The 15,824-nt window shown below is 40.6% G+C and overlaps 1 protein-coding gene across 1 annotated transcript in view; it reads left to right on the top strand.

Annotated features, from left to right (window-relative positions):
- The window catches only part of esamb (endothelial cell adhesion molecule b), a 41,454-nt gene continuing 25,630 nt past the window's right edge, over positions 1 to 15,824 (top strand). Inside the window, 1 exon segment of the mRNA XM_056440854.1 lies at positions 1 to 125. Within this exon segment, the coding sequence (XP_056296829.1) occupies positions 71 to 125 (55 nt within the window). The 5' untranslated portion in view covers positions 1 to 70.

Here is a 15,824-nt window from a genome sequence, read left to right as displayed (position 1 = left end):
GCGGCTACGGTGTTCGCTGTCAACTTTAAAGGAGCTCCCGTGTGCCGGAGCGGCCGGTGGATGTTGCGCCATGGAGGCGAAGACAAGACTTCGAGCCACGCTGATGTTACTATGGATTTTTCAAGGTAAGCTAATGAACTCTGCGGGCAGCAGGTGGCAGCGCGCGCGTGCAACCGGATCCTGTTGGCCTCGTGGAAAGTTGCTTTCAAACCATGTTTATACGGAGAAAGTGGAGAAAAAGCTTTCCAATGTCGTTACACTTCCACGTTTGAACCAAGAGAAGCAGAGTTAGTCCATTCAAGAGCAAGCTGTTGTGAGTTTGAAGAGTTGTTGTCGATGAATTAAGTCATTAATGTACAATACACTACACTGAGTGGCCTCCTATGTACTCTACCCGTATGACCGTAAACGGTGTAACACCACCTCTACGTCCTGAGTTTAGATGTATTCAAATGCATTGCAAACATGTGTCAATCTGAAAAGCTCTTCCTCCGCCTCTTGATCCTTTCTTTATCCAGTGACATTTTTATTTTATATGCAGGAACAAGCACACTGACAATTCATAAAATATGTAACTTTTTATTGCCGTGGCTGCTGCTGCTGCTTGTGGATTTACCAGAGGTCTGCTTTATAAGCACACAGCAGAGTACTCTTCATCTTAAGAGGGCATAATGTTGTTGCATGGTTGAATGCCCTGACATATTTCAATCCCAGCAGTCACATTTTGGGTCACTTAAGTTCAAAATCAAAGTTCAAGCTGGTATTGCTTGCATGGTGGGGCTTAAATTAATTGATAAACTGATAACGCATTGAATTACTCATTAATAATGCCACACATTTCCATTAAATGTTTAAGAAAATAGACAAATCCAATGTTTTTTAAGAGTTTAGTCAACACTATTTGAATCTCTGGACTGCAAGCACTTTGGAGGCCAAACTAAAAGACAGCTTGATGCTATTACTTTACATAATTTCAAACAAATGCACAATATTGACGATATCTGTTAAATACTCTAAATTTCTAAATGGCGTCTTGGCTCTTCTGAATTGGCCCATTCTGCTTCTGTCAACTGTGCTTCTCCATCATTTCTTACCAGATGCTGGCTTTCCTCTAGGAAATTGGAGATTGTTTCAGCTTGTTTCTTTTTTATCAGGATGTGTTTGGGTCAAACTCAGGTTTCACTGAGGATCAGCATTTGTAGGATTCAAAGAAAGGGGGGGCTAAGCCCCAAGTAGGGTTGTCACGATACCAAAATTAGAACTTCGATACGATACCTGCCATAAATATCACAATACCCGATACTTAGGATACAATACCAGAATTTGATACAATACCACAAATACGATACGATACTTGTATATTTATCGATAATAGTAATGAATACAACTTCTGTATGGTTCCCTTTTTACCAGCTTGTTCCTGCCCTGCTTTTTTTATCCCTTAACAAATGGCATTAATATTAGTATAAGCCTACAGCAGCAGTTCTTATACTTTTTCTTTCACGAACCACTTCGGAGGAAGAAAGATGTTCGTGCCCCACTGCCCCAACAAAATTGTAACAAAATGGTCCGTGCTGAATTTTTATTGAAATAAAAACTTTTTGTGACTCCGACATCCGTGCTTTTTCAAATAATTGAATAACTTTGCAATCACTTTCAATTAAACCAGAATACTCCATCAGACAAAAAACTAATACAAGTTTTAAATCACTTTCACAGAATAATACAGTTCTATTTGTGCAAAAACCCTCTAATATTTGGCAAAGAAAATACCTTATTGTGGCTGCAAGTAACCTGTTTTGCACTGAATATCTTTTCAAGATAATAACAAAAAAGTGCAACCTGTAAAAAACTAAGACAAAACCAGTTCAAATATTTGGCAATAAAGAGTTTTACTGAGTTTTACACTGCATATCTTTTCAAAACAACAATAACGTGCAAACTTTGCAAAACAAAACAAAACGAGTGCCGATTTTTCTGAGTCATCACATTTTAAACAACAGGGTTGCAGGCTTGATACGGTCACTTAGAATTCATGCTCAATGTTGAGCTCTTGTTTTGAAGGACAACAGTAGGAACGCCGATCTCACAGAGGTAGGATGTGGCGAGTCGCCAAGAATCTCGGCCGTCACGCATGCGCAACATAACCTGTTAAGGCCGTAAACATTTACACGGAAGTACGGGCATTTTGCTCTTTATATGTAGAGTTCTCAATAAAGGTCTTAAAATAAAATAAAAAATCGACATTCCCCTTGCGCCCCACCTGTAATGCCTTGGCGCCCCACAATTTGAGAACCACTGGCATGGTGCCATCTTAGCATTGATTATACTCGGCTATGTATGTTTTGACCGTATCTGACCAGATGACGACATAGTTCCTTCCATAAGTCTGAGCAATTGAGTTCATATTTGATCCTAATTCATGGAATAGTTATTTTTCCTTTACTAAAAATAAAAATAAATAGCTCAAGATCCACCAGCATGTAGCCATTTTGCATCAATTGTGTTTAATTTATTACACTTCTGTGCATTGTGACCTCATGATCATATAGTCATCGTCAAACTACTAAAGCTATTCGTGTAAGGCTGTATATCAGTGGTCCCCAAACTACGGCCCGCGGGCCGGATGCGGCCCGCCTCCCCATTTGGACCGGCCCCCTGAACAATACCAGAGACGCCTTCCGATTTATTATTTTTTTCACCTGGCCCGCTGCCGTTGAGATTGCAGTGAGACGCGGAGAAAATGTGGAGTGGTGCTCTTCGCAATAGAACATCTTTGATGGGATGTGTCGCGTCTCGGCCAATCAGCGTTCAGATGTCCACAGCGTTTGGGAAGTTAGGTTAGCTTGAATGTTAGTCCGCGACATCTGCTGCTGTCAAGCTGCACGGTGTAGCGATACTAACAAAGTACCCGTACGTTAAAAACGATGTGATTTAGCATATTTTTAGTATCGATACTTCATTAAAAGAGCGATCAGAGCGCACGCGCTGCTTCGCTCCGTTAAATGCTGTCTGCACGTGCATGCACTCACAGCGAGTGGCGCGCGCAGCGCTCAGCCGTGATGCGCGCACACAGGTGAGCACATTCTCACTAGCACCCCCCCCGGCTGGCCCTCCAGCAGACAAGGCAAACGTTATGTGGCCCTCTTAGGAAAAAGTTTGGGGACCCCTGCTGTATATGGATGTGCATGTTTATAATCGCATGTTTATAATGAAAGTAAAATTATTTTGTAGGTCTGAAGCCCCCCTAAAATAGGACTAACGACGCCCCTAGAGGGGACATTATATCCATCTTCAACTCATGTTTGAGTGCTTTCACGAGGACACCTGGCTTAAAATCTGCATTGTTCTCATGGGTTTCCAGAGAAACCACTGCGGTGAGACGTTACATCAGCCGTCCTTTGATCAGCCGTCATAATGAGGAAGTTGCAGCACAAAACCGGAACGCACGACCAAATTCCCATGAGCAAAGTAGACCCAGCTGTAATTGATAAAACGGAGCAGCTCACTGGCTTTCCATGATGGGACTCATAGCTAATTGGCTACTGAACGCAAAAATAAATCTGGGAAATTCTTTCATTTCTGAGATGGATGGTTAACATTTCATAACTGCCGGTTATAAATCACATTCTAGGATCACACAAACACATTACCGCTGACCATCAGATTGCAACACCCTGTTAATTTTGTGTCTGTCTCCCCAGTGATTGTTTCATTCCCTGCACCTGTCCTCAGCCACTCCTGATTGTTTCATTCCCTGCACCTGGGTGACTTCAATAGTAGGTAGACGAAAATTACAGGGTGGGCCGCCACCCTGTTATAATGGTGGGGGAAACACTGCACTGAGAGACCCCTGCAGAGTGGTGCCTACAAAGGATTCTCTTGTGTAAAACCAGGCCAAATGAATTGGCCCACGATCGCCACACTGACACAAAAATAAATAGATTGGACACACAACAGCTGTTGCTGCATGTTCAACCTTATTCCCAGTGACAGTGACGGTAGTGGAGGTTCACAGGTGTTGATTGGAGCTTTGTGTGCTGACTCATTGAGCTAACGTGACTTTAGGGCCGGTGATCAGAAAAATCTGAATGTGCAGAGTTAACTTTGATGGACGTGCAACCATGTTACCACCACTGATATTTACAGTCAATTGTTATATAAATGTCGAAGGACTTTAGAGTGAAAAGCTTTCCCATTGTTCTGCAGTTCCCATCACGATTACAGTAAAAAAAGAAAGAATTGATGTGCATCTGTTTTTTATTGGCAGGTTGTGCTTTAAATGCTGTTATGAAGCTAAAATTATTTTGCACACTTTAGCTGATGCACATTAAATGAACCGTCCATGTTTCGCCCACATCAGACACACCAACTCATCGCACTTTTTCTTGCTGAATGGCTTGCTTTGATGTTGTACTGCATGAGTCATTTGCTATACACACAGCACACTATAACAGTCCAATAACAATTTGCATTATGCTTTTTCAGTAGGAAACCTTTAAAGCACTGATAAAAACTCTATGACAATAAGGAACATATGAATATCCAAGAGAAAAAGCATCATTTGAATAAAAACTTTCTTTGTAAAAAAAGGTCAACAGAGCAAAAGAGTTATCAGTTCTTGGAGGAAAGGAACCCCACGCAGGCGCCAGGAAAACAGGCAGAACCCCACTTGTTGTCTGAAGGAGCAATAATATCCTATCTGCAGTATTTTGCAGATGTATTAGAAGAATAGAAAAAAAAATCATTTTAAAATACTGTTTATGAAAGACACTGAAGTAGATTGGACATGCGTCCAGCAGCAGCAGCAGCAGCAGTCGTAGTTACCAAGGGAAACCCATGGAGCACCTGCTCATTACTGAAAGGATCTTTTCACTGCTGATTTCATGTTACATTTATGGTCATGCTAAGGTTATTTTTTTCTAAGTGAGGCGGTCAGCTGGTGAGCAATCAGCTCTTACCGTTTTTCCTTTTTCCAAATAAAAGCAGAAATGTAAAAGACACAGCACGGGGAATAACATGCACATTAGCACTCAGAGATACATGCTTTCTGTCGTATATTACACTTAAATATACAAGCTGGTGGAGCCTGACAGGTGTGCTTCTTCTCTTGTCACCTCTCCACCTACGCTCCATCTTCATGTGGCTAATGATGTGCCCAGTCCGGTTTCTCCACCCAGGAGGCCATCAGGACGCATTTTAAATCTACCCACTAAGCCTGTTGGATCGTTATTTAGCTCTTTAGTCTCACGGTGTCGGAATCACAAGCGGTGTGTAAAGGAAAGAGCATCTTAAGGAAGCGTGTTTGCGTTTGCTGGACACAGGTTGGTAATTTACACCCCAAGCGTGGGCGAGGGTCTTGATGATTTAGACGAGGTGCACCCTGGGAAAATGGCACACACTAATAATGTATCTTCCCTCTTAAAACGAGACCGTTGCTCTGGGTCGAAACCTTTGTGTGTCAACCTCAGAGACCAGGCATAGAATCGCAAGTGAAATGCAGTGTCAATTGTAATTGCAAGAAGTTGCTACTCTCGGGCAGTTTCTCTTTAAAAAAGAAAAAGTAAATAAAATGTCATCAGCATTTCTTTAATCTTGGCTTTCATTCAAAGAGGAAGATAGATTTTTAAGGGTAAAATGAGTCATTTGTATTCTTTTGACTTGGTAGTGCAGGTAGGATCTGGGCTGCTTGGTGGCAGCAGATGAGTTTTTCTGTTAGACGCCAGAGGATTAGGGACCTGGTTGCTCTTACAGTGAAGCTAAAGGGTATGTTTTTATCAGTGGTGTCATAGGGCTGGATGGGTTTTCTGCCATGCTGTATTCGTGATTGGTTATTTTTAAAATGGTAGGTGATGGCTGATAGATGATGGTATTTTCTTTTACATGTAAAAGGGCAGAAATGCACTGCAGAGAAAAGGGATTAGTATTTATTGGAGGAGTGAGAGGCATCTTTGGTCCTTTCTCTTGACTGTCTCGCCAGATGGAGGGGAGGGTTTCTGTGGCCAGATTAATGCTGTCATCTGCTTTGAGGTGTAACCTGCCCTTACAGGCTGCAGGCGTGGTCAGTTGAGGCGAAATAAATGTCCTTCCAGTCCATCCTGTGGTGGCGAGGCAACAGGCTGTTGTTATTAATCCTAAAAAATCTGCGTTACTCCTTCTCCTGTAATGCACTCTAAAGAAAGCTTGCCCTTTGATTTACTTTTACGAAACAATTTTCCTGCCTGTCTGTAGACACACATTTGTTTCTCTTTGCTTTTTGTCCTATGTTTCAGTAATTTCTGCAGTTGCCATAGTAACTTAATTTAGTAATAATAAAAAATTATTCTGGCTAGCAAACCGTAGTGAATTAACATTAGAAAACTAGCAATCCAGCATTGTTGCCAGGGGTGGAACGGTACACAAGAGTCACGGTTTGGTCGACGTCGGTTTTGGGGTCACGATTCGATTTGTTTTTAGTACAGCAGGGAAAAACAAAATAATAACAGTAATAATGAATACTTTTTTCATTTATTAAAAACATTTAATTGACCCTAATTCTTACTGTAACAGTTACGGCAGTGCAATACTGGCATATTGTTGATCAAAATAAATACACAACAAAAATAAATATATCAAATGTCAAAGCATTCACAGATCCAACTGCTTCAATTCGGTATTGTCGACAATGGAGAGTGGTCGCATATATTCAGCGATCAACCCTCTCGCAGTTCTTACTTTGGCTCTAAATCTAGTCGGAAGCTGCCTGGACGCTGTGGAGAGGGACCGTCCGTTTGTTTTGCCTGTTAAATTACACAAATTGGATGATGCCTGTGGCAGTGGGGTGTGTTCATGCTTGGCTGCAGAGTTGGTCGAGTGGGAGGCGGGTGTTCAGGGAACAGTGTCTAATTGGCCACCAGCTGAGGTTCACTCCGAAAGAGAAGCGAACTCTCGCGTTACTTTACTCGCGCAAGTTTACTCCCCGGACAATTTGTGATCATTCGCGCAAGTGCCGGAGAGGAGGCGTGGCTTATCGCCATGAAAAAAGTGAATTGCCGCCGTCCACCACGGAGGAAACTATTTCTGCTTTGTACGTGTCGTGCAAGTCCCATACACGTTGGACCATCAAGCCCTTGTGTCTTGGTTCATAATATTAATATTATATATAAGGTTATCCGTAGCCGCACACAGCTTCTCCAGGAACTGCGTCTGGATGACGGCCGCTTCCAGACGATCAACTTATCCTCCATAGTTTCCGATTCAACAACTGCATGACGTCAGTGATGTCAGGCGGAGCATCTCAACGCTGATTGGCTGTAACGACACAGTCTCACACAGTTTTTTTCACCCGAGTAAAAAAATGCAGCATGCGCGAATGAGACGCATTTTACGCATCACGTCTTTTCCCCAAGCGCCCGGCAGAAATGACGCGTTAATCACATCCAGTCTGTTCATTGACTTTGTATTAAAACACCCCCAGTTCTGCCATTATGACTTTCTCCAGATTCAGATGTCAGTGGTTCCCTCAGGTTGAAGTGAGTGTCGCTTAATGTTTTTCAGTTGTTACCCACTAATAAGGTAATCAGAAAAAAAGTTTGTGGATAAAAAAACTACTGACTTGTTTCCATAGTGCAGCGTTGGTTGTCATAGATTCAGTGAGTGAGCCTCACTAGACTTTTTTATTTCATGTTTGTGCATGAAAGCACAGTTCAGTATTCTTTGTAAGTCTGAAGTTACTGAATAGTTATGTATGTTGTATTACCTTGTATCCTTAAGATAATTTTATTTATAATTAAACAGTTTTGTTGTGCATACTGTGATATTCGGAACTATCTCAGGTTCAATCTGCATCATCTTTTCGTTCATTCAATTCGAGAAGTTCCTTAATTTAGGTCGCGGCTTGTCATTCAGGGGTGATGGTGGGTCCCAGCCAGACCAGTTGAGCTCCACTGCCCCAGACCATCTGTCACACATGTTCTTAGCAGCTCGCAATTATTTGTTGGACCAGACTCACCAGAGTTATGTCCCTCTCAACTCTGACAAAAAAAACTGAACGAAGTTAACGTAATAACGTGTGTTTGATCTTTGATTGAGTAATGTGGGTTTCTTAACCTTAAATTAAATGGATTCATGTTATAGTAACAGAGACATTTGCATGCATACATTTTTACATTTAAATAAACGCATGTACAATATTTTTGACACTAGAATAAACAATAATTAACAGTTATTTAACAATATGCTCTGGGGTAGTCACACTTATACAGCGTTACAGTCATGATGCTGATGTGGCCCTCTGTGAAAATGAGTTTCACACCCCTGATCTAAATCATAAGTCATCTGTCAAACCACGGAGATAAGCCCGCCCCTTGAAAATGAGGGCGCCATCTGATTGGCTACAGATAGGTCCATGTTGAAAAAAACAGATTGAGCCACGGCAGGAGTCTCATGAATCATGAATCCCTATATCCATGTGTAGCGATCCACAAATAAATACATAGAATCCACAAACAAATAGACAAATCCACATAGAAATCCATAAATATATTTGTGATTTTTCTTTTACATTTATATAAATCGTAATTTATTTACGTGTGCATTGGAATGTATTTGTGAATCTTCGTGTTTGCATTTGTGAGTCTCTCTGTGTGCATTTGCAATTATTGAGACCATCTGACCTCAAACAGAGAGGCTGCTGAGCACGATTTACAACAAGAAGCATTTCCGAAAAAAGGGTTTTGCATTTTGCATCAAAAAGTGTTTTCTACATGGAACTCTAGTTTACAGGTTATGTGGAAGTTCAGTGGAATACAGTCAATTATTTATCCTGCCACTGTCATTCACGAACACTTTATTTGCCTGCAGCCTTCCTACTTCCTGCAGCAATAATTGTTTGAGAGACGTTTTTGTTAAAGGAGGTTTTTTTTTTACTTAACTTTATCAGTTGGTCACTTACTAGATACATTTTTCTTCTTTCATAGCAACAGAGTTAGTTAGGACTTTCATTTACATAACTAGAATGGGCACTCGGTAGAGCGCATACCTTCGCATATCACAAGATTGGGCATTGAATTATGAACATTTTGGCATTAGTTGCATGCCAATTGGATACAAATTGACCGTGCTATGGTAAAAAGAAGATTTTGACCTTTTCATGACCTTGACATTTGACCCGATCGATCCCAAAATCTAATCAAATGGTCCCCGGATAATAACCAATCATCCCACCAAATGTCATGCGATTTGGTTTAATACTTTTTGGCTTATGCGAATAACACGCAAACAAATACACGGCGATCAAAACATAACCTTCCGCATTTTCAATGCTGAGGTAATAAATAAGAATTGGTTGAGTAAACATTAGCGTACAGCAGACACGTCATGAGGTTTTCACTAACGCAGCTCCATTTGAACTCCATGACTTTCTTTGGCACCAAGTTTGCATGCACGTCTGACTACATCACTTGAGGGTTAACAGACAATTTGCTTACACAGTGACTGTGTGGCAAAGCCGTTTGAATCATCCGTTTCATGAAGCACCCTGAAAGAGTCGCACATGTGCTGAAAATAGCTTATGAAAATAATGTCATTTAGCAATCCTGAAATGTAATGAACCAAATACACAAACTGCTTTGTGAAGCACTCTCCTGTATCTCTGTCAGCAATGTGGCAGCAGGCAGTCATGCATAAAGTTACAAACAGTTTTTTGCAGGAGTGAAATGTCCTCATTCCTATTTCCAGCCCAGAGGTTGGTTGGTCCTCTAAATTGATCTGGTGAACACAGCTGCTTTGAAGAAACCTGCTCTCACCCGATAAGCCCAGGAACCATGGCACCTTTTACCGGAAGAGCTCCGACTTCTAATGTGCTTCATTTCAGGTGGGAAGGTGGAAGTCATGAACTTTCACTTGAATCAAGTCTGCTGATGAAATACACAATTATTTCTGAATCCTGGAGAAGGCGAAATGACAGCCCTGAAAATTTCACCGACAGAATATCTTGTCTCCAGTCTGTCATTACTGTACAGTCAAGCTATTGAAAGTCCCCACAACACGTCTAGTTACAAAGTATTGAGGAAAACCAACACCCACTGGAGTCAGAGGAACGTATGATAAATACAACCGTGACAAATGTTACTCCAGCTGGATAGTTCCAGACATTTAAGGTTCAAGGTTCAAGGTTTTTTATTTGCCATCTGTGCCTAGACCAGCAGTCCAGACACAACTGAATTATTTTTGCAGGGTTCTCCGAGTCAAGAGGTACAAAACAAACACACTATAATAATAATAGTAACCGTAATAATAATAGAAATATGAAACATATATTTTAAAAAACACTGTACAAAACACACTGTACATAGTGTAGTTAAGTTAAAGTACGCAGCGTGTGAGGGTTGTCGGATGATAATTGTGGATAAGAAGGTCGCCAGCAGTGACTTCTCTTCGTAGCAGAGCTACGGATGTCTTCAAAGTGAAGTGGACCAGGCAGTGTACTGATTATTTAAAGTTTAGATTCTGAACATGCACTAGATCTTTGCTGAGCCCCTTCAGCGGTTACATCGGCAACAAATAAAAGGAGATTCTTGTGAGAAGGAACGGACCTTGATGGCTGCCAATGTACTTGCAAACATGAAGTATCTTAATGTGTTTGAGATTACAAGATCAGAAGAACCTCCAGAAGAACCCTCAAATATTTGCAAAATGTTTATGGAGTCTGTGACGACTGTAACTCCCTCCTGGCAGCTCGACCTGCTAAGGCCATCTGACCTCTGCAGCTCATCCTGAATGCAGCAAGTCGGCTGGTCTTTAACTTCAAATCACCCACACTCCTCCGCTCCCTTCACTGGTTTCCGGTGGCTGCCCGCATCCGCTCCAAAACATTGGTTTTTGGGTTTACGAACGGATCGGGCTCCGTCTATATCCAGGATATGGTCAAGCCGTACACCCCAGACCGTTCACTCCGCTCGGCATCAACCGACTTGTGACTTTGTCACTTCGAGCTAATCACTCGACCAAATCCAGACTGTTTGGTGTCCTGGCTCCTCGTTGGTGGAACGAGCTCCCCACTGACATCAGGACAGCAGAACGTTTCTACATGTTCCACCGCAGACTAAAAACAAATTTTTACGACGAGACACTACTAGGGCTGCAACTAACGATTATTTTGATAATCGATTAATCTGTTGATTATTTTTTCGATTAATCAATTAATCGGATAAAAAAACAATAACACTGTAATTGTCAACCCTTTATTCAAAACAGGATTCGTATGGTCATGGAAAACCTGGAAAAGTCATTGAGTTTTTGAATGGCTATTTCCAGGCCTAGAAAAGTAATTGAAAAAACTAAAATCCCACAATTTTTGGAAAAGTAATGCAATTTTTGTATATTTAAATGATAATTTACACAGAATACTGTATGCCTTTTAATTCTCATTGTTAGTTTAAATAGTACATCTTCTCACTTGTTCATGTAATACACCGAGTTTTCACAAAATGTTTAATCATGGAAATTTGGTTTAAAGTTATGGAAAGGTCCTGGAGAGCCACTGGTCAGCATGTGTATGAACCCGTCACAAACAGAACTGAAGAGAAGAGAAGAGTTTACTCAGCCGACTATTTGTGGGTTAAACGTGTCATACGCGTCGGTGAGGGGGCGTGGCTTATCTCCGTTGCAAAATATTTTTCACCATCCGCAACGGAATAAATAACCACTTTTTCTACGTTCTACTTCTTGTGAAAATGCCACACACGTCGTGACATGTAGCGCCCTGGTGTCTGGGGTCATAACGTCACCTGTAGGCGCTCACAGCTCCGTGAATGTCTCCGACTACGTAAATGACTTCCGCTTCCAGCGCCACGTGAGCAGCAGCAGCCAATTAGATTCATCAACAGTGGAGCAGCTCAGCGCTGATTGGCTCTCACAACGCAGCGTTCTGTCCTCTCCCTCCACTCCGCTCTTGTTTCTCCTGCGCCGCTTTGCTCTCAACTCAACTTTGTTTATACTCCGCGACTTATTGAGTGCCGTAATAATCTCGCGACACAACGAATCGATTCGTTGTTGCAGCCCTATACACTACCGTTCAAAAGTTTGGGGTCACCCAGACAATTTTGTGTTGTCCATGAAAACTCACAATTTTATTTATCAAATGAATTGCAAAATGAATAGAAAATATACTCAAGACATTGACAAGGTTAAAAATAATTAATTTTATTAAACATATTAATTTTGTTCTTCTAGCTCAAAGGAAGGCCAGTTTGATAGCTTCTCTCACCAGCACAACTGTTTTCAGCTGTGCTAATATAATTGCACGACAAGGTTTTTTTCAGGGCTTTCTAATCCTCCATTAGTCTTCTCAGGCCATTAGCAAACACAATGTACCATTAGAACACTGGAGATGGGCCTCTATGCACCTATGTAGATATTTCATTAAAAACTAGACGTTTCCACCTAGAATAGTCATTTACCAAATTAACAGTGTATAGAGTGTATTTCTGATTTAATGTAATGTTATCTTCATTGAAAAGAACTGCTGTTCTTTGAAAAATAAGGACATTTCTAAGTGACCCCAAACTTTTTTTAATGTTTATTGAATAAAAACAGATTAGCACTTCAGTGGCACTTGAATAGCACTTACTTATGGTATTACTTATGGTATTACTTATGGTATTTTTGTAGTTTGGCTTTCTTGAAGAAATGTTACTTTCTTGATTCTTGTTGTTCTGAGTTTGTACTCATGGTTGAATGCACTTATTGTAAGTCACTTTGGATAAAGGCGTCAGCTAAATGACATGTAACTTAATGTAATGTGAAGACGTACTGAAACAACATGCCCTTTTAAAATGACCAGTGCTCCATTTTTGTATTGTTACAAGTCAGTTTGTGATTAATCAATGATTCAGACTAAACAATTGCATTTAAGACCGTATTTGATTATTGATGTGTTCTCCATGCTGAAACCGACTAATTACCTAAAAGAAGGACAGAGACCCTGCTGGAGTGTTCAGTAAAATCCTGGCAACAACCGCCATGCATTTAAATCTTCTAATCAGTGCACTCCTGTGTCCTCACTGATTCGAAATGGGAAAATTAGTTTAACTGCTGCAGTCATGGAAATTATAGAGCGACATGATTAAAGGACATACAGCTTTCCCAGCAATACTATAATAATAATAGTTGTTGTTGTGCAATCACAGACTGAGGAGTCAAGTAAAAGAAAGAAAAAAATTAGCATATCAGTAAAAAATTTTTTCAATGATGCATTGATCCATTTACAAGTTCATTTAACTTCTATGGCTTTGACTCTAGAAAATCAGTTGACTGCTGTTTAAACTTTGGCTGGCATTGCCGTTTATAACCATTCAACTTCCAGAGGTCAAGATAATGATCACTGCCAATTGTGACATCTTGAGTGAGAAACATCTGATGTAGTTACAATATAAGCTAGTCCTATCCAAAGATTAATATCTGGATAGATCATTTACCATAAGAGAAGGGAAAGGGGTTGAAGTGGAGTAAGGCCTTACGCTTTCTGTACTAAATAAATATATATATATATATATATATACAGATATTTATATATGTGTATATATATATACATATATTTATTTATTATGTATACATATGTGTATACATATATATGTATATGTATATATACACATATGTTTACATATACATATATATATATATATTTATTAGTAGTATATATATGTGTGTATACATTATGTGTATATATTAGTGCTGTGAAAAATAACGCGTTAACTCAGTTAATTAAATTACAGGTTTAACTAGTTTTCTTTTTTTAACGCATTTAACGCATGCGCAGAATGAGCTTCCAATCCGTCTGTTGTTGGTCGTCGGGACGAAAAAAAAGTCACTTGCAAAATGAGCTTCCAATACACCACTTCAATCTGAACTCTGTCCGCTCTCATGCAGACGGTCTGTTCATCGGTAATGATCCTTCCGCAGGTTCACCTCCGGAAACCTTGTTACGACTTTTACTTCCTGTAGATCAGGGTCTCAACACGTCGATCGCGACCTGCCAGTCGATCGCGGCGTAGTGTCGGTAGATCGCATGACATTAAAAGATTGGCCCGCCCCCTGACATGTTCTCTATCGCACGTCTTTGTTCTTTTATTGAACTAAACGTCTGTTGTTGATCGTATCTCCACAGCAGCATGTCATTTCTGTCTCTTCGCGTTGCGTTAACACTTATCGATCTCCGTCTCGCGCCACAGAGCTCCGTGCGCGCGCATCGGGACCGAGCAAAAAGAAGTCACTTGTCAAACTGTCCACCTGTCCGGGCCGGTGAGGTTTCAGCTTTGCAGCGGTGTCCCCGCCGTCCCTTTCATCACGGCCCAGTTCATGAAGAAAACCCACACAGTCAGTTTGCCTCAGCAGCTGCTAGAAGAAGACTAGAGGCCTTTAGATTGTATCATGGTGGAGTTAATGGTTGACAAACAAGAGAAAAATGCTCTGTTACCTTTACATTTACTAACATATTTTACCCTCGGGGTCAATTTGACCCCAGCAATTAAAACCTCCAGAAAATTATTAGAATTAATATTGCTTCCCAAGTTTAAGTGTGAGGTACTTTATGTTTGTTTGTTGACAACCTAAATAGCCCTTTAAATAAATAAAAAAGTTGATATTTCTGATATGTTTGACACAGTGAAAAACAGCCTGGGGTCAAATTGACCCCAAAGAACACCGACATTAAACATTGAATGGGGTCAAATTGACCCGAAAGGTAACAGGAGGGTTAAACATTCTGTTTAGGATGAAGATGTATTAATGTTCCATATGGAAGAAAACTGCTAAATAACTGCTGAGTTGCAGCACCATTGTATAGAAGAATGTAGAAATGTATATATCCGTCTTTTGTCATAAATCTCTATCTTCTCACAAAATATACCGAGAATATCGGTAATATGTGATTAATCATGATTAATCCACAAAAACCTGTGATTAACCCGATTAAAAATTGTAATCGTTTCACAGCTATATACATATGTATATATGTGTGTGTGTGTATATACATATGTATATCTGTATATGTGTATATATATATATACTGTATATATACTGTATATTTACGTGTATATATATAAAGGGGAAATCTTCTATCACTTACTGGTGTATTTATACTTCTTTTGAGAGAGCTGGGTGAGGTGATGGGACAGCAGCCGTGTACCAACACTTCTACCGCATTGGTTTAGCTGAGGGGACGGGGACAATGGTTTGTCCCTGCTGGCTTCTCTTCCTAGAAGACTGTTTTCTTTGAAATGGCCTAAAAACCACGTTAGTGTTTCAAGTCACATTTGGATTCCCAAATCAATTGCAACCTAAATTGTTGGAGTTGATGAAATTTTCTCTTTGCTGGAGCAATATCACAAATGATCTTACCATTCCAGCTCTTTCTGCTTTTGTGAGACAAACTCATCGTAATGCATTGAAATATTTAGATTTGATGGAATAGTGATTTATTGCATCATTGAAGAGATTAAACCGCCATGAGCTGACACACAGTCACCATGCCCATTACTACCAGGCCTGTCTCTTCTACACTATAATGCGATTGTCTCCTAAGTTTCTTCTTGTGTGTGACTTTTGTCTTTCCTGTCTCCCTCCCTGCTTAAGCCAGCTTTGGCTGATAATAAGATTAGCGTGTAGCGAGGCGGCTTAGTGACCTTAACGAAGAAACGGTGATCGTCTGTCTGCGAGGCTGCTGCAGATGCACACGACCGGGGAAACGGGTCTGTTAGCAGAGAGTGGCTGCGAGGCCGCCGAGGTTGAAGGGCAACAGGCGCCATTCAGTCACAGCTCAAATGTGCCTCTAGAATTACAGTGTG

The sequence above is a fragment of the Pseudoliparis swirei genome, chromosome 20, assembly GCF_029220125.1.
Source record: "Pseudoliparis swirei isolate HS2019 ecotype Mariana Trench chromosome 20, NWPU_hadal_v1, whole genome shotgun sequence".
Taxonomy (NCBI): Eukaryota; Metazoa; Chordata; class Actinopteri; order Perciformes; family Liparidae; genus Pseudoliparis; species Pseudoliparis swirei.
The sequence above is the reverse complement of the archived record's forward strand: the minus strand, read 5'-3'. Positions and strand labels throughout refer to the sequence as shown.